The 20,093-nt window shown below is 39.2% G+C and overlaps 1 protein-coding gene across 3 annotated transcripts in view; it reads left to right on the forward strand.

The window, feature by feature from the left end:
- The window catches only part of LOC126213039 (zinc finger protein 708-like), a 79,778-nt gene that overhangs the window by 34,520 nt on the left and 25,165 nt on the right, over positions 1–20,093 (forward strand). For all 3 annotated transcript variants that reach the window (XM_049940610.1, XM_049940611.1, XM_049940612.1), the window contains one exon: positions 17,098–17,135. In XM_049940610.1, the coding sequence (XP_049796567.1) occupies positions 17,098–17,135 (38 nt within the window). The remainder of the gene's footprint in view (positions 1–17,097; positions 17,136–20,093) is intronic.

Below are 20,093 nucleotides of genomic sequence, written 5' to 3' on the forward strand. Positions count from 1 at the left end.
GTTCACTGGGTATTCACCATACCCACACCCTGCCATCAGATTGCCACATTGTGTACTGTGATTTGTTACTCCAGAAAATGTTTTTCCACTGTTCAGTCATTGAATGTTTACACTCCTTACATCAAGCGAGGCATTCTTTGGTATTTACTGGTGTGATGTGTGGCTTATGAGCAGCCGCTTGACCATGCAATCCAAGTTTTCTCACCTCCTGCCTAATTATCACAGTACTTACAGTGGATCCTGATGCAGTTTGGTACTCCTGTGTGATTATATGGATAGGTGTCTGCCTATTATACATTACAAATCTCTTCTTCTATTGGAGGTATCTGTCAGTCAACAGATGATGTTGGCCTGTACACTTTTGTGCTGTAAGTGTCCCTTCACATTTCCACTTCACTATCACATTGGAAACAGTGGCACTAGGGATGTTTAGGAGTTTTGAATCTTGTGTACAGACGTATGACACAAGTGACACCCAATCGTCTGGCCATGTTCAAAGTCTGTGAGTTCTGCAGAGTGCCCCATTCTGCTCTCTGATGATGTATAATGTTTACTGAAGTTGCTGATATGGAGACCGTGGCAGTAGATGGCACCACAATCCACCTAATATGAAAAATGTATGTTTTTGGGGATGTCTCTATACTTTTGATCAGATAGTGTGCTGCCTTACCCTCTTTCCACCTCAGTGCTGTATGCTACCCAACAGCACATCACTGTCTGCCACCACTATGCTACTATCCCTCTCCCTCACTACCCCAGCCTCCTCCTTACCCCCCACCCAGCTGCCGCTCACTTCATGATGCACAGATGCTGCTGCTTGCAGTGTGGCCTCAGTTGGCTGAGACTCCAGTCATGTGTGTAGGAGTTATGTTGGTACAAGTGTGTATGTGTGTGTTTGTTGTCTATAATTTTGATAAAGGCCTCACTGGTTGAAAGCTATATTTGTGACAGTCTTTTTGTTTCTCCTATATGCGACTCAGCATCTCTGCTATATGGTGCACAGCAACTGCTCTTTTCACCATATTGTTCCATTCTGTCCTGGATTTTCCATTGTTTGATCTTTTAATCTTTTTATTTTCAATTTTTATATTACACTGCAAATAAACTGAAATAATGTCCAGTGTATTAGTGTACTGTATTTATTAATATTTCATAAAAGACAAGAAAAAGAGAGGCAGAGGAAAATTTGAGATTGCAAATAAATTTACAAGAACGGATTGTACTTAGTGTCCACAAGGACTTCGTATATAACTTTGGATTGTAATTAAAGTGTACAGAACTTATTCAGTTCCATTGTGACCAATTTCTACAGGAAGAGAACAGAAATCAGACCTTGTACAATGTCTGAAATGAAGAGTTTCATCGACCTTCTTATATACACTTCAGTATTCAAATTGATTAACTAAGACATATGTTCTCTCTTTTGTATTGATGGGACTGTCCATGCTATTTTCCGTATCACTATATCTTCAGCATTATTTGCTGTAATTCTCACCTGCTTGAGATTTGACAACCCTGATGACATGGAGTTACGTAAGGTTTCTGATCCAGCAGCTGCTATAACAAACATTCTACATAAATTCAACGAAAATTTGCAGCGATCCTATATTTTTGGGGTTAATGCTACAGTTGATGAAATGCTAATCGGTTTCAGAGGACACTGTAAATTCAAAATGTATATTCCATCTAAACCGGCGAAGTATGGCCTGAAGCTTCAATGCCTAGCTGACTCCAGGACTAACTACATCTTCAACACCTATCTCTACTGTGGAAAAGGTACTGATGAAGTAGGACCTTCCCCAGATGAGAAGAAATATGCCATTATCACTCAGGCTGTCCTCAGATTGTGCAAGCCAATAGCACATGCTAACCGAAACAACACTGCTGATAACCGGTATGTGTCAATCGAACTTGCAGATGTGCTACAGAAAAATGATTTGACCACAGTGGGAACAATGCAGAAGAACCGAAAGGAAATTCCTGCATCTTTCTTGCCTTCCTGTAGGCGTGAAGTTGGAACAACGCTGTATGGATTTACCAAACACATCACGCTCATTTTGCATGTACCTAAGAAAGGAAGAGCAGTAATTCTTATATCAATAATGCATCACTCCATAGAAGATGACGTGGAAAGTAAAAAAAAAAACCTTTAATAATAGCCCACTATAACAACACAAAGGGTGCTGTTGATACTGTAGACGAAAAGTGTGTCAAATATTGTTAAAGTTGCCGCACACAACGTGGGACCATGGCCATGGTTTTCCATATTCTTGACATGAGTGTTGTCAGTGCATATATTGTTCATCAGTCATTCAAGGAAAGAACTGTGCTTACCAGGATGAACTTCATGAAAGCCCTAGCGAAAGAACTAATCAAACATTTACTGCATGAAAGGATAGTGAATAAATGCCTCCCATGAGAATTGAGGTTTTCTATCGTTAGAGTTCTAGGAACTGAAGTACATCTCCATGAAGAGCTGGAAAAGGAGGACAAACTACCTAGGGATGGAAGGAAGCCATGTCGCATTTGTCCACCAAAAAAGAAGAGAAAGACATGTTACTTGTGTCGCAAGTGCAAGGTCCCAATTTGTTTGGAATGCTCTTGTAAGGTGTGTCCGCAGTGCATGTAAGGTGGTGTGTAATGTGGCCGCTTTCAGTAGTGCAGATTTTTTCTGTTTCATTTGCTGTCAAGAATACTCATTAAATTTAACACCGGTGGTAATTGATCAAAATTAACCTGCAACAACCAAGTTTCAAGTAAAGAACTACACTTAGATATTTGGATATTTGTCCATTACTGTAAATTTCAATGAGAATTTAGAGTGCAATATGAATAAGTCTTTTTCACAGCACCGAAACAATATTTTGTTCATAATTTACCATTTATGTATAATTGAAGAATAAGTATGTAGTACTAAATTCAAAAAGTAGCACTAGATTGGTGATTTTTACTTATTTTTCCCACCTTCTGAATGCAGTCCACGGGACTGCATGACTGTAGTTGCGTGAGAAGTACTCAAGATTGTGATTAGGGGTTAAGAGCATCTGCTCCAGGGCGAAAGGTACTCTAGTGAATACCAGAAGGACCCTGAGGTATGCACTGGTTGTGCAGTACGGTGGTTAGACTTAGAATCTCCTATGGAGCCATAGTGTCGTGGGAGAAGGTAGAACAGCAGGTTGCAGCTAAGAAGCTTCCTAAGGTGCAGAGACTGGACTGCTTCGCTATAACAGGCAGAATTAGTAGCACGCCAACTGCTGGGATTGAAGCCGTGCTGGACATGCCTCCATTACACCTTTGGGTGTGAGTTTAATCTCTTGGCTATTAAAGCCCAGGATTACAGAGCTTCTTTCAAAACACGGCTTTGGCATCATTAACTTGCCATGTTTTTGCTTATCGACCTTGGACCAGTATTCTATGTGCTGTCTTCTAAGCCAGTTCTGTAGTTCTAGTTTGATCATAGCCTTGGTGATTGTCAGGACAGGTTCTGGTCCAATGAATGGAGTCTCTGCCCCCAATTTGTCAGCTTGTTCATTGCCACCGATCCCTGAGTGGCCAAGGATCAACATTGGTTTTACCCAATCGCTTCCCCCTAGCTCCACCAGAGCCCTGTGACATTCTGCAATAATTTTAGATCTTGTTACAGGAGATGCTAATGATTTAAGGTCTGTCTGGCTGTCTGAATAGATGTAGATGCTACGATCCTTCTAGCACCTATGTATTTTTTCCTCCACACACACACACACACACACACACACACACACACACACACACACACACACACACACACCCTGATTGCAGTAATTTCAGCTTGGAATACCGAGGCCAGTTGTCCTAGAGAGATGATGCCCTCCAGTCTTCACTGAATTCCATATACCACGGCCCCAGCACCTTGGTCTGATTTCGACCAATCAGTGAACCAGACAATGTCCCCAGTATGGTGTCAAACTGTTTTTTCTTACTGTTCCCAACTTCAAATTATTATATTGTAAAGCTTGTTGAAGCAGTTGGGAGTTATTGTATAGTCGGCCGGCAGTTCCCCAGCCATTCCTATATTTGCCTCACTCACTATATTAGTGTGTGGGTCTGGGTATCTCAATGAGATCCAGTTTTTACCAGTTTTGAGTCTGTATGCACCAGCTGCTTCCCAAAGGTTTAGTGGAGGCATGTCCAGCATGGCTTCCACCCCAGTGGTTGGTGTGCTACTAATTCTGCCTCTTGTGATGAAGCAGGACAGGCTCAGCACCTTAGCAAGCTTCTTAGCTGCAACCTGCTGTTCTACCTTCTTCCAGGATACCACGGCCTTATAGGAGATCCTAAGTATAACCGCTGTGCTGTATATCCAGTGCATACCTCAGGGTCTTAGGCCATAGTTTTTTGCCAAAAGTCCTTCTGGTACTCACTAGAGTACCTTTCGCCCTGGAGCAGATGCTCTTAATGTGAGGGGTCCATATTAGTTCCTCATCTAAGGGTACCCCCTAGATTTTTCACTATCCCCTTCACAGATTGAGTTTCATCGAAAAGCTTTAGATTCCAACTTCAGTGTTGGATATGCTTCTTCATGATTGATACCACAACAGTCTTCATAGGATTAACCCTTAGGTTCTATTTAATGCACTGGTCTTGCACAATGTCCAGTGCACCTTGTGCCATATTCCTAACTGTGTCAGTAAATTTGCCAAGTATTACTATGACAAGGTCATCTGTGTATCCTTCACAAAATCATTGCCTGGAATCTAGTTTCTCAATGAGTTTGTTCACCACTAGATTCCACAATGAAGTGGGCAAAACTCCTCCTTGTGGAGAATCTCTAGTGGTGTTAATTACCATCTTTTCATTCATCGCGGTGGCTTCTACCCTCCTCCTACTAAGCATGGCCTTAGTCCACCTACATATAGTGGTCACTAGGTCATGCATCTTTGCTGCCCTAATCATGGAATCAACGGTTGTCTTACAAAAAGTTCCCTCAATGTCCAGGAAGATGGAGTGGGCTCTTTCTTGAAAGCAAAGGACTTTCTCCACCCTCACAACAAATTGACAGAAAGCTTTCTCTGGTGATTTACCTGGTTGATGTGTGTGTTGGTTTGAATATAGATAAGCCATAGTTAGCCTCCTCTCCCCAACATATACATTAACCAGACTGATTGATCTCATATCCTTGGGCCTGTTGTGATCAGTATTCCCTGGCTTTAGAATAAAGACAACTGTCACTGCCCTCCAGGCGTTGCGAATGACTCCCGCTGCTAGGCTAACCCTGAATAACCTGCACAGCGCTCTTACAAGATTCTCTCCTGCTTGTTTCAAGAGAGCTGGAAAGATTCCATCGGGGCCAGGTGACTGGACCAGTTACAATGTTCCCACTGCCCATTGGATTTTACTGAAATCGACACACGCCTTGGCCAGTCGCAGTCCTCTCTTTGAGTGGCTAAGAACCATTGTCTTTCAGGGGTTGCATTCTGGCCTATGTTATCTGCCAGAGCATATTTAGGAAAATGAGTTTTGAGGAGCAGTTCCAGTGTCTCACATGCTGTTTTTGTATTTTCCCCATCCTCCTTCCTCAACGTACCTTCTGGATTAGTTGGTACCCTAGTGAGGAGTTTGTGAAGCCTGGCTTGAGTTAAGCACCTCCCCGTGCTTGTCACTTTAAAACCTTATGAAATATTCTAAGATAAATATTACATTAAATATTGGTGGAAACATAATAAACTGCCATCATGAAACTGTTAAAATAAGTAAACACAAAGGAATATTTGTATACAAACAAATGCGTCTTATCAGGTTAGATCATAATTTCCTGCTTATTTACATGGTGCTTTATGCTACTATGTAGCACATACAAAGTTTGAATTCAACCAATTGAACTGAACATATCTTGTTCACACTGCATAATAGTTAATTTTCCAAAAACGTGCGAACACATACTGACCAAGGATAAAGGTAAGGGTGTAGTGTAAAATATACTGTCTTTTGGTGTATGGAATTGTGGAGTATATTTAGCTCTCGTCAAATTAATTGAGTAGTTTTAGTCAAATTTTAGATACCCTGGATACAGTTGAGTTCCAGATAATCTGTACAGTTTGATGTGTGGTTTGTGCTTGTGGCAGTTTTGGCTTAACAGTAGTAAAATTCAGCATTATTGTAATCAGTGTTTATAAAAATTAATTAATGAAAAACTTTACAGTGCTATATTTAACTCCTGAAGTTCAGATGCACAGTTTGATATAATACCGTTGAATTCAGTTTTAGTGTTTTTCTATATAATACTTGTGAATAATGTTCTATAGCTGGAAAGTGACAAATTAGCAGTTGGCTATGCATCTGATTTTTTGAGAGATCAGTCAGCAGAGTTAGAATATTTGATATGTTGAATCCTTTGCTTATTGCTGTTCCTCATTTACTTTGGCTGCATTCATCTTTTGTTTGTCAATGGGTTGATGAGTATGTTTAAATGTGTGACAAATTCTACTTGCCATCATAGCATTGACCTTCGAAATGTCCTAAACTTCCTCAAAGATACTATTGCAAAAGTTGTATGAATGGGAATTTAAATACTGCCTCACAGTTGTCGGCTTTCTCTCTCAGGAAAGTATTCCCAATGGATAGCCGGTTAATGGTATTTCTCTTGGCTTGGGAGGAACATAGTTCACCAGAGAAAAATATTAAATGTATATTTATTTATTTATTATTTATTGTTCCGTGGGACCAAATTAAGGAGAAGTCTCCATGGTCATGGAACGAGTCAATACATGAAATTATAACACGATATTAGAAACAGATAAAATGAAATATAAAAAAACATATTCAGGTGACAAGTCGTAAATTTAAAGAAAGAAAATCAACAATGTAACACTGGAATTTGTTTAATTTTTTAGCTCTTCCAGGAGCTCCTCAACAGAATAGAAGGAGTGAGCCATGAGGAAACTCTTCAGTATAGACTTAAAAGTGTTTGGGGTACTGCTAAGGTTTTTGAGTTCTTGTGGTAGATTATTGAAAATGGATGCAGCAGAATACTGCACTCCTTTCTGCACAAGAGTCAAGGAAGTGCATTCCACATGCAGATTGGATTTCTGCCTAGTATTAACTGAGTGAAAGCTGCTAACTCTTGGGAATAGGTTAATATTGCTAACAACAAACGATATTAAAGAAAATATATACTGTGAGGGCAATATCAGAATTCCCAGACTATTGAATAGGGGTCGACAAGAGGTTCTCGAACTTACACCACATATAGCTCGAACAGCCCATTTTTGAGCCAAAAATACCCTTTTCGAATCAGAAGAACTACCCCAAAAAATAATACCATACGACATAAGCGTATGGAAATATGCAAAGTAGACTACTTTTCGTGTTGAAGTGTCACTTATTTCAGATACTGTTCTAATGGTAAATAAAGCAGCATTTAGTTTCTGAACAAGATCCTGAACATGGGCTTTCCACAACAGCTTACTATCTATCCGAACTCCTAGGAACTTGAACTGTTCTGTCTCGCTTATAATATGCCCAGTCTGTCTGATCAAAATATCGGTTCTTGTTGAATTGTGTGTTAGAAACTGTGAAAACTGAGTCTTACTGTGATTTAGCATCAAATTATTTTCCACAAGCCACGAACTTATTTCATGAACTACGTTATTTGATACTGTTTCAATATTACACACAAGATCCTTCACTATCAAGCTGGTGTCATCAGCAAACAGAAGTATTTTTGGATCACCTGTAATACTAGAAGGCATATCATTTATATAAATAAGAAACAGCAGTGGCCCCAGCACCGACCCTTGGGGAATGCCCCACTTAACAGTGCCCCATTGGGACGGAACATCACTACCACTTTCAATATTGCGGAGAATTACCTTCTGCTTTCTGTTCTTAAGGTAAGAGGCAAACCAATTGTAAGCTACTCCCCTTACTCCATAATGGTCCAACTTCTGCAGTAACATTTTGTGGTCAACACAGTCAAAAGCCTTCATTAAATCAAAGAAAACACCTAGCGTTCGCAACCTTTTATTTAATTCGTCCAAAACCTCACAGAGAAAAGAGAATATAGCATTTTCAGTTGTTAAACCATTTCTAAAACCAAACTGAACATTTGACAGCAAATTATGTGACTTTAAATGCTCCAGTAACCTTGCATATACAACCTTCTCGATAACTTTAGCAAACACCGATGGCCGGTCGCGGTGGTCTCGCGGTTCTAGGTGCGCAGTCCGGAACTGTGCGACTGCTACGGTCGCAGGTTCGAATCCTGCCTCGGGCATGGATGTGTGTGGTGTCCTTAGGTTAGTTAGGTTTAAGTAGTTCTAAGTTCTAGGGGACTAATGACCACAGCAGTTGAGTCCCATAGTGCTCAGAGCCATTTGAACCATCATAAACACCGATGGCATAGAAATAGGTCTATAATTGTCAACATTATCCCTGTCTCCCTTTTTATAAAGTGGCTTCACTACCGAGTACTTTAATCGGTCAGGAAACCGACCACTCCTAAAGGAAAAGTTACATATACGGCTAAGTACTGGGCTAACATACAAAGAACAATACTTCGGTATTCTGCTAGATTCCCCATCATATCCATGAGAGTTCTTGGTCTTTAGTGATTTAATTATTAACTCAATCTCCCTCTTGTCAGTATCATGGAGGAGCATATCAGGTAACAGTCTCGGAACACTTTTTTCTAAGAGCGCTATATGATTCCCTGTTGGGACTAGGTTTCTATTTAGTTCACCTGCTATATTCAGAAAGTGATTGTTAAATACTGTACATATATGCGACTTATCAGTAACACGGACATTCCCACATATCTGTTCGTGTTTCAATGTTAAATGACAAATGTTCAGTGACAATCAATCCTGTACATTTGATGATACTCACATTAATATCTCACTCGTAGTATTTGAAAATTTGAATGCAAGATAAATTTTAAGTTACCTTAATTATTTGTTCAAATTAATTTCCAGTGGTACTTACAGAGACTTGATACCGTATATTACAGATTATAAAACTCATTTCTTTGTTCAAAAAAGTGCCTTCAAAGTTGAGGTGTGTTATACTCGAATTTAATATAACAAGTCCAGTGTTGGCGTCAAAATTCCTGGTTGCCTTAAAATTTGCCACATATTCAATGCTGCAGGAAATCTATTTCTATATAGCAACATAGGATTCAATTGCACCAATGCAACGAACATGAGCTATTGGGATTCACAAGCTTGCTAACAGTGTCTCCCTCATGCCCCACAATCACAAACCAAGAGCACTGTCTAGCCTGTGACGTGTCATTGCAGTCTACAGTGCCAGCAAACTTGAATTGAAAGTGATTTGTGTTATTGGTAACAGAAGAATATTTTCTTTAGTAGCTAGCTTCACAGTGGAAAAAATAAAAGGTACTCATATGATGCAGGCTATAAATAGAAAGTAAAAGCATATGCAGAACAATGTGGAAACACAGCAGCTGAGCAGCATTCCAGTCCTCCAGCAACAGAAAAAAAATTTGCTATTGGCAGGCTAGTAAAGAAGAACAGAAAAACATAAGGAAGGCCAAATGTGCAAATAGGGGACTGAATACAAAATGGCGAAAACTAGAAGATGCTGTACTGAAATGGATTCAAGCACACCATCCAAATGGTGTTCGAATTGCTACAAAAAGTCTCGAATACATGCTTGTAAGCTAGTGCTACAGTGGAACTTAACAGATACTAAGGTTGAAAATGTTTGGTGCTACAGGTTTATAAAGTGTCATGGAAATAGCATGTGAACCAAGACCAAAACATCTCATAAAATTCCACAAGAGTATGACAATAGTATTACCTTTCCATCACATTATTATACAACATAGAAAGAAAACCAGTATGGAACTAAGTTAAATAGTGCATAAAGACTTGATTGCCAAGTAACAAAATTGTTGCCATGAAAAGTGCTAAAACAGTAACTATTAAAACACTACACCGTTGTTCTTTCGTGTTGTGTTGATGGCACTAAACTTAATCCAGTGATCATTTTCAAGTGCTAAAAAATGTCAAAACATTGTGGAATACTGGCAGGTGTTGTTCATGTATGTGACAAGGGTTGGATGGATGAGGCTGGTATGAAATTGTGGATTAACAGAAGCAAAGGAAAGTCACTTCGTTGAAGATGAGTTCTCTTCTTGTGCTAGATCACTTCAGTAGTCATTTGTAAAATTCTGTGAAAGAGAAATGGAGACAATTAAATACAGAGCTTGCTGTTATTGCAGGAGGACTTACTTCACAATTGCAACTTCTTGAAAAATACATTACACTGAAAAGCCAAATAAGCTGGTACACCTGTGTAATATGATGTAGATCCCCAGTGAGCATGCAAAAGTCCTGCAACACAACATGGCATGTACTCAGCTAATGTTTGAAGTACTGAAGGGGAAGAATTGACACCAAGAATCTTGCAGGGCTGACCATAAATCAGAAAGAGTATGAGGGACTGGAAATCTTTTCTGAAGAGCATGTCATGAGACATCCCAGTTTTGCTCAGTAATGTTAATGCCAGGGGAATTTGGTGGCCAGCAGAAGTGTTTCTCAGAAGAGTGTTCATGGAGCCACTCTGTAGCAATTCTACTGGTATTGCCCAAGTCTGTCAGATTGCACAATGGACATGAATGAATGGCTGCAGGTGATCAGACAGGATACTTATGTACGTGTGACCTGTCAGTCATATCAAAATGTATCAGGTGTCCCATATCACTCCAGCACATGCGCTACACCATTACAGAGCCTCCACCACCTTGAACAGTTCCCTGCTGAAGTATTGTCCATAGATTCACGAGGCTATCTCCATACCTTTACACATCCATCTGCTCAATACAATTTGAAATGACCCATCTGACAAGGTAACATGTTTCCAGTCTCAACAGTCCAATGCTGGTGTTGACAGGCCAAATTGAGGTGTAATGCTTTGTGTCGTGCAGTAATCAAGGGTGCACGGTGGGCCTTCGGCTCCAAAAGCCCATATCAGTGATGTTTTGTTGAATGGTTTGCACGCTGATACTTTTTGTTGGCCCAGTATTCAAACCTGCAGCAATTTGTGCAAGGATTGCACATCCATCATGTTGAATGATTCTCTTTATTTATTGGTGGTCCCATTCTTGCAGTATCCTTCTCTGGCCACAGCAATGTCAGAAATTTTATATTTTAATGGATTCCTGATATTCACTGAACACTCATGAAATCGCCATACGGGAGTATCTCCACTTCATTGTTATCTCAGAAATGCTGTCCCATCGCTCATGCACTGCCTATAACGTCACATTCAGACTCAATTAAATCTTAGTTACCTGTCATTGTTGAAGCAGTAACTGATGAAACAGCTGTGCCAGACACTTCTTGTTTTATATAGGCATTGCAGTCTGCAGTGTCATATCCTGCTTGTTGACATACCTCTATCTTTGAATACGCATGTGTATACCAGTTTCCATGGCATTTCAGTGCATTTAAATTGTAAATGGAAGAGGATTGGAACAAATGGGTGATGGATTAAGCCCAACATGAATTCATGACAAAGGGAGTTCTAAAATGATCTACAAACAAACAAGTGTGTCAGTCAGTAAAGCAGTTGCGATGTAGGGTGAGAGAAAATATCATCGTTAAATCTTTTAGTAGGTCAACATAAATAATGCTCATAATGGTAGTGAAGACCATCTTATATATAGAGGACAATGATGCTGAGGAAAGTTGAGATAATGAATGTCAGTGATCTTACAAGGTCATTTTGGTTTTATAAACTAAGAAATTTTTTGGCTGACTTTGCAATCTAATAAAAAAGGGGTAAAAATGTACTTTCCTTAAAAATTGATTGAAAATTAAGGTGCACCTTACAGTCTGTAAAATATGGTAGTTGTTTTCTTCGAATACATTTTGATTTGATCTGATGAGCTCACATCAATGTACTTAAGAATTGTTGCTGCTGTCCAGATGGTCACCAGATTGCATATAGTGATCTGCAGAACAAAACAGTATTTGTACTCTGCCACTGTTCTTTACTATCTCCTTCTTTCGTCTCACCGTGGGTCTTAATACAGTCCTATTACAGTAGCACTCAAAAATGTTTTATAGAAAGCATTAGTTACAATTACATAAACATAAGTGTGTAAAAAAAAAACTGCCATTGGGTAATTGAAGGATATGAAATTGTAATCTATTTATTACAAGTCTGCTTATCTATTTGCATGAGATATGAGACAATTGTCAGAGCATGTGTTACCATAAGTGCTGATGTGATAAGAAATACCACTCCATCCATGGTAAGAAGATCGCAGCACTGCACTGATACCAATGGTCATCACTTCGAACACCTTCTGTAAATGGATGTTCAAGCCACCTTTTTGACCTTCATTGACCTTCAAAGACATTAGTGTTAAACATCGTCGGATTCATCTCCATAGCTGCTATCAGAAAATAAGTATCAGACTGTAGCATCCCATTTAAAAAGCAAAGTTGACCTTTATATCTCTGAAGCAACAATCAACCAATTTCATACTGTGGCCCCTGTTGTACCATGCAACTTTTGTCTCACAAACCTCTCAACTCCTATCATACTTTAAGAGTTACTCTTGGTGGCAATAGTTAGTGACTCACCCTGTATACTCCACACCATCAGAAAAAAATGTTAAATTTGTTTTTGTCACTCCATAAAACCTTAAATCCGTCTTTGGCATTCCAAGTTCAGGGTTTCCTTGGAAAGTCTATCCTGTCCCTAGTTTTTGAATTTATGAGCTGGTTTATTTCATTTATCATGTAAATCGCCTGTTACTAAGTGACTTTTTATGGTAGACGTGTGTGGGCTCAGTCAATTATGTTGCTTCAGATCATCCCTGATTTGTTGAGGTGTTTCTCTTGGAGCTACAGCTGATTGCCTACAAATCATTCTGTCCTTAGCACAAACCATTTCAGATGAGAATAGCTCGAGGTTGTACCAAGACCTTATCATCTGAAATACGTAGAAATAGGCCATTATCAGCCAACGTGCTACTTAGACTATATTACACTTCCAAATACGGCATGTTCTTTCGCTGCACTCATTGTATTACATATTCTTTTCATTTATTTTTCTTTGATATGTGCATATTATAAATTATATTCTCATCAACTAGGTAGTAACAAATTATATGGAACCACTTTAAGAGCAGTTCTAGACACTTCAGTCTGGAACCTCACGACTCCTACAGTCGCAGGTTCAAATCCTGCCTTGGGCATGGATGTGTGTGACGTCCTTAGGTTGGTTAGGTTTAAGTAGTTCTAGGGGACTGATGACCTCGGATGTTAAGTTCCATAGTGCTCAGAGCCATTTGAACCATTTTAACAATTGTTAAGCATTGCATTCGCTGTAACCTAAGAGAAAATTTTATATATTATTTTCTTCATATTATTTTTTAAAAAAGCATAGCAGCTTTATACCTATAAGATTGTAACAATGAGAAGTCTTTGCTGTTAGATTCAGAAGCGTCTGACCCACCTTAAATTTCTAGGTGGTGGGTTACTCTGTACTGTTAATGAAATAAAATAAATCAATGTCTTTCATCCTCACTCTTCATCAAGGATGATCGGACGTAGCTTATTGGTTACTGTTACATGCTGTTCATGCCATTGACTTTGCACACTTGTTAGTTGTTGCAATATGCCATACTCTGTAGCAGTGCTAGACTGTTACCTCCCAGTCTTGAAGACATGCCAAACAGTTTGTTTCACATCAAGCAAGTGTTCCATTTTGTAATACTTCTAGTTCTCTACAAATAAACAATCACTGATTAAATACCTGAGTTATTGTGGTTAATGAATAACATACCATCAAGGCAAGTTACATACTTTTGAGCTAAAAGAATATATACTTACATTGTTTTATGATTTTGCTCATTTACTAGATATGTAACAACAGCAGCATGAAGTGCTTGATGGAGTGACACACAAATGCATTGCTCTTCTGTGACTGCATGCAAGCAGTACTGACAGCATAACAACGCAACTGAAAAATACTTCTGAGCACTGCTGTAGCCTAACAAAACACTCCAATTACTGTTATCTGCATATTTGCAGAGACTTTTTGACCTCCTTGCTGTAGTTCATTTGCAGTACATACAGCACCACTATGCTGTACTGCGAAGGTATTACAAATGAGAAACAAATTTTTTTGTTCTGCTCAGTTACAGGCCAGCTAAGGTTTAACATTTCTTTATGCTACTCCTTCATCTGTACACGTATTTCTCTCCACTCACCTGATGTCTAGTTTCTATCTTGTCTTTTTGGAACTATTTTGCTGTGGAGAATTTATCAACTCAATTCTGTTTCTGTATTTGGTTCAGTTTTCAATTTCTTGCGTATTTATACAAGTGTCTTGTAGGTCTTTGTGCACTTCTGTCAGCCAATGAGTGTTTTCAGTATGCTAAGACTCATTACCCTTCTTTGCCAAATTCTGGCCCCAGATATTTTCCTACATATTTATGTATACTTGTCTATTGTTTCTGAATTTAAATGTTTGTACTGGTGTTCTGTTTCCTAATATCTTTTCTTTTTTCATAATTTTCACTATTATTTGTTAAATCTGAAATCAGTGTTTATGATACAGATGTGTATTCTGGCCAAATGACTGCCTTCCGAGTCAGAGGTTCTGCAATTTTGGAGAATGAATATTTACTATGAACATCTTCTGTTTACTGTAATGCAAAGTCCATCTTTCATAGTCTTCCTCTTGTGGCTCCATTTTCTCCACCATTTGGCCATATGACTTATCATAGATCCTTAAATTTGTCTTCCCCTGATACTCTCATACTCAGTATTTGAGTGGGATTTTGCAGTATTGCTGTTCCCCCATTACTGCTTCTTATCAGAGGAGATAAGTAGTCATGCTTTTCCTACTATTTTTCTTTCTCTCTGTTTTGTACCTTCTCTACGCTATCAGTATTGCTAAATTATCTACAAAAGTATAACAGAAAATTTTGACATCCATTTTCTAACCAAGTAGTATTCAGCTTGTGGTATTATGTTCTGACAAGTGCTCCATCTGTTCACTGTTCATTTTTGTATTATGGTCTGAAAGAAGAATGGAGTTAGTCCATTGCCTTGGCTAAAGTCTATTCTTATATCAAATGAGGCTGAAGTTCTTTTAAAAGGACTCATGTTGTATTCTGCATGTCAGATTTTTTAGTATTTTGAATAAAAGCAGTCGTGCTTTATAGTCATAAACCTTCTAAAATTGTACAAATGTATTCCAATAGTATTTTGCCACTTTAGTCCTTCATCAATCTGCCCATCACAGGACCTTCCTGTCCTAAGCCATCCCTGATATATCTTGTATTTTAGAATTTCTGCTGTAGTTTTCTCCTTGAACTTTTCATGTAATTTCTTTGAATCTTCTGTGAACATGATTATCAGTTATTCTAGGCCAGGAACCACTTTTATTAATCAGTGGTAATGGTCAATTTCAACAGGTATCTATGTCTGACTATGAAATTTATCAAGTTCTTGGAATTGTGCTTTGTTATTGGCACATAAGCTATGTGATATTATCAAATCATATTAGTGTTGATTGCATATCTTTTTATTGATTTAGTGATATATATATATATATATATATATATATATATATATATATATATATATATATATGTGTGTGTGTGTGTGTGTGTGTGTGTGTGTGTGTGTGTGTGTGTGTGTGTGGTGGGGGGATGCTTATCTGCCAACAATTCAGCTAACTGTCTTTTTCTTACCGTTTGTCCTTTTTTCTTACATCCACAGTCAGGCAGACATTTATAAATGAAAACATTTTCTCCCTGGACTGTTATGGTATATATTTATTCAAAATTAATTTGGCGGCTGTACGATTCTCAAGTGGTAAGTCAGTGTATGTCTGAAACCTTTATAATTCCTTTTGAGGTAGTATTTTCCTTGTGTTAACCGTGTTTGCAAATTCCATAGTCATTACAAGACTGGAGTCTTCATAATCTGTATGTCCAGACAATGTTAGTACTTAATGTACTAATTTCTGGCAGTCATATCATACTGCACATCTTTATATCCACTCCCCAATGACTAGGCATCATGACATGTAATAACTTCGACATAGTTCATAGTAAGCTGTCACCTGAGAATGGCATAAGTCAAAATTCCAGTTGTGAATACATTTAATTAATAGCAGTTTAGGCAGAAAGTGTTGTCATCTCCATTCTGTATCAATCTGAGGATAAAAATTTAATAAAAACTTACGTTTTCATCTGGAACTTCAACAGATGCTTCTCAACATAGTTCTCAGGACTGTTTTGCTTTCTGCATTGTTCTTGTTAACATGATTTATTGTGCATCAATTATTGTGTACCTCTCATCTAAATATTGGATTACTGCAGGGAGTGAGTCTTTCTGGAGGTAATGGAAAAATTTGGTACTGATTGCAACATAGATTTGACGTTTATGAATGCAGAGCCTAGTTCTGGGATAGTTTCGCGAATTTCTTCCCTGTGTTCTATGTAAAAATCTACAGTTCTCTGAATGTGGTATTTCTTCATCTGTGAATGTGCTGTTTTGTAATACCAATTTTGTTATATATTTATAGTGTCTGAAAGTATTTTGAGTTTGCCAATATTTATTAATGTTTGTATATTTAATGGTCCAGGTCTGTATGTAGTTCTGGGTGTGAACTTAAGGTTGGGTTTAGAAGTCGCTCCTCACCTCTGCAAGTTCATCTGGGCTGCCCAGAGCACAAAGGCCCAAATGTGTCATTTATGATAATCAATTCTTCTGTCAGTGAATGGCAGTTTTCATAATAAAAAAACGTGAATGAAAATTTTACACAAGACGGAAGTGCATGACAGGTTAAAAATGTGAAGTGTCTAGTAGGAAGTATGGCTACAACCAAATTACTAGCTTGTGTAGTTATTTACAGTACTGAAGACAAATTGAGAAAATGGAAAGTGAATTCTGACTAATATTCTGTTTCATTAACTGCAACAGTTTATCATGTCCTCTTTAATGATATTTTCAAGCTTCACTTACAGCATTTGGTGGACTAATCACATGTTGGTAGGTGTTAATATAAATCTATTTATTTACTGTCCCATCAGTTGTAAATCACTGACCATTTCTTGAAATGTTTCAGGTGGAAGCCTCAACAAGATATGCATCTGATAGTGAAAGGTAAGTTTTCATAATTCTCTGCAGAACTTTTTGAGAAATATTAATTTTTATTTATTGTGAGAGTACTTCAGAAATAAAATACACTACTTTAATTATTTAGAATTACCAATAAGCACCAACATTACAAGGCAGTATGGTCAGTAATGCTGTTCTGTGCAACAACCATTATGTGACTGTTCCTAAATAAATAGAGCACATGTCTAATATCTGTACAGGAAGACAAATGTTCAGGTTGTATATCAGCAGCTGTATTGTGCTTAATCTAGAACATCACTTGAAAATCACTGACATTCAAGAAATTCATCTTGATAGCCACAAGCTAATGTCATACTGCAGTAGAACAAGAAAGGGTGAGTGGCTATAAATCAAAAAATCGGAGCTGATTCCCAGCCTTTCAGATGAATGAATATAGTGTTGGACAACTCTTTCAATGCTGTGCCACAGTGGTGCTCAGGAAACACACAAGCTTGTAGTGGTGACAGTTTACGGGCCATGATCAAGAAGAATTGTGAGTAGCTGGTGCCAGTTTCAGTAAGGTTGTGAAGACTTAACTGGTAAATCCTCATTCTCTTTGTTCCTCCATCATCCTGGTGTGTTCCTGAAGGCTGGCTCTTTCATTAGACACATTACAGGTGACAAGGTAATGCATAATTCCTAGCTCTGGGTCAACAATAGGGTTCACACGTACCCTCTGATACAGGCCAGGCCCAGAGAGGGGTGACTGTTACTTTCCCAAATGCCAGTTGGTCCCTCTGTCAGGAGTTCGGGAGGTGTGAACAGTCATTTACAGTGTATGAATCCCCCTCTGAGGGGGCACCCAATTGGAAGGAGCATGCCATTGCAGATGTTGGCAATCATGGGGATTTTTTGCAGTGGCTCAATCAACGTCTTAGGGTGTGTCTACTAAACATAAACAGAATGAGGCTAAAGATTTCAAGGCCATACCAGCTGTACATCAGTTCCTCATAGTATCACGTACCGGAGGTGGTCAGTCCTTTGCTATGGTTCATGCTTGCATTATTCTAAAAGGTGTTGTTGTAGTTGCAGGCCCTGTGAAATTCTTTTGTCATTTATGTAATACAACTTTGCTTCTGAAGACGTATTGTGATTTTCGGGCCCTACAATTGCTTACAGAATCACTCCTCCAGAGTTATCCTGTTTGTGTTGAGGACCATCGTTCACTGAATTCTTCACATGGTGTTCTTTACATTCTGATGCTAGATAGCCTCACCGAGGGAGAAATCCACACTTCCCTCTAATCATAGCATCACTGTGCCCCATTGAGTAATGAAAAAGATGGATGCAAACTTAAAGCCCACATGCACTCTTTTTCTACCATTTGCTCAAGTAGTGTTTGCCTCAAAGATTAAGGCAGGCTATGAAGTCATCATGGTCCAACCATACATTACAAACAAAATGAGTTCAACATTATAATAAAACACATATCCTGTCAAAACATGGCCAAATGTGTTACTCTTGGCAGAGATGCTCATTAGGGCAGCTGTTTGCCTCCTCTCTGCTGTATCAGTTGTAATCCCATGAATGTCCCATGTGTCTTAATGAGTGAGCCATCCAGGAGATCTGAGTGAAGGACATCAAACTCCACCTTGTCACTCACAGTTGTTTGCTAGTCAAGATCCTTGCATTTTACCATCTGGCATTTACAGTATCATTTTTGCTATGCCATGAATAATGGAGAATATGCCCACCCAGACTTGCAACTTCAAGTTCAGTATTGCAGTAGTGAAATCACTCAGGTCACAGTAGCATCTCCTTCTCCTCCTGCGGCTGCACAACAAGCCATCAAACCCTTGCCCCTGATGACGAAATCCCCTGCTACAGAACTATCAGGCTGGAAGGACAAAAGCAGTACTCCCGCAAATACTTTCTACAGCTAAAAACGTAGTCTTCGTCTGCCATCTAGAAAGTTCTATGAAATCAAACAAAAATGAACGGTTTTCTCCTTCCCTGACTTAGAGATCCCCTTCAGTGCTGTTGGCACATATACCCTCACCCAGCTGACCTCCATTTTGCTGGTGCCCACTGCCTACTGATTTTCTGCCATGGAATTCAAAGGCTGACCCAAGGAGAATGACAAAATGTTTGTAGATCTCATGAACAGGATTCTCCAGCCTCTGCCCCTGTAGCAGTGAATTTTTGAAGGCTGGTACTCAGCAACCGCAAGGAGACTAACCTTCATTTGTTCCCTCCTCCCCAATCCCCATTATGACTCTTCTCCAATGGAACATTTGTGGTACTAGATCCAACAAGGAGGAATTACAGCTGCTCTTGGAATTGCAGTGTTCGCTTGTTTTCTGCTTCCAAGAAAAAAATTGTCCTCACAACCCCTTTGACCTCTCATATTTCGTTCTGGGACTCTGTGACCTTTCCCCCGAGGACTGCATTCCACCTGATGGAGCCATGCTGGTCATCCATCTCACTGAACACTCGTTGGGTAGCTGTTGCAGTCTGCTTTTTCCTCCTTCATTTCACCTTTTCTCTTTGTAACATCTACAGCCCTCTGTTATTTGCTGTTACCAAGTCAGACTTACTCCAGCTCATTGGTCAGCTCCTTCACTCCTTTTTGCTACTTGGTGACTTCAGTTCCCACCATCCGCTTTGAGGCTCCTGGAGAACCTGTCCAAGACGTTACCTCTTAGCTGACCTTCTGAATCATCCCTCTTAGCACTGGAGCACCCATGTTTCTTTCAGATTCCATTCACATTTATTACCATTTCGTCCTCTCGTTCTGCACTGTCCAGCTCACCTGTAATCTTGAATGGCCCACTCCCTCTGACACATACTCAAGTGATCACTTTCTGTGTGCTATCCATTTTCCGACTTCTACCCCACCTGAGTGCAAACCCAGTTGGCAGGTTTCTGAGGCCGACTGGAGGCTTTACTCCTCCCTCACGACCTTCACATAGCTGTGATGACCAAGTAAGGAATCTTCTGAAC

This window comes from Schistocerca nitens, chromosome 11, assembly GCF_023898315.1.
Source record: "Schistocerca nitens isolate TAMUIC-IGC-003100 chromosome 11, iqSchNite1.1, whole genome shotgun sequence".
NCBI lineage: Eukaryota > Metazoa > Arthropoda > Insecta > Orthoptera > Acrididae > Schistocerca > Schistocerca nitens.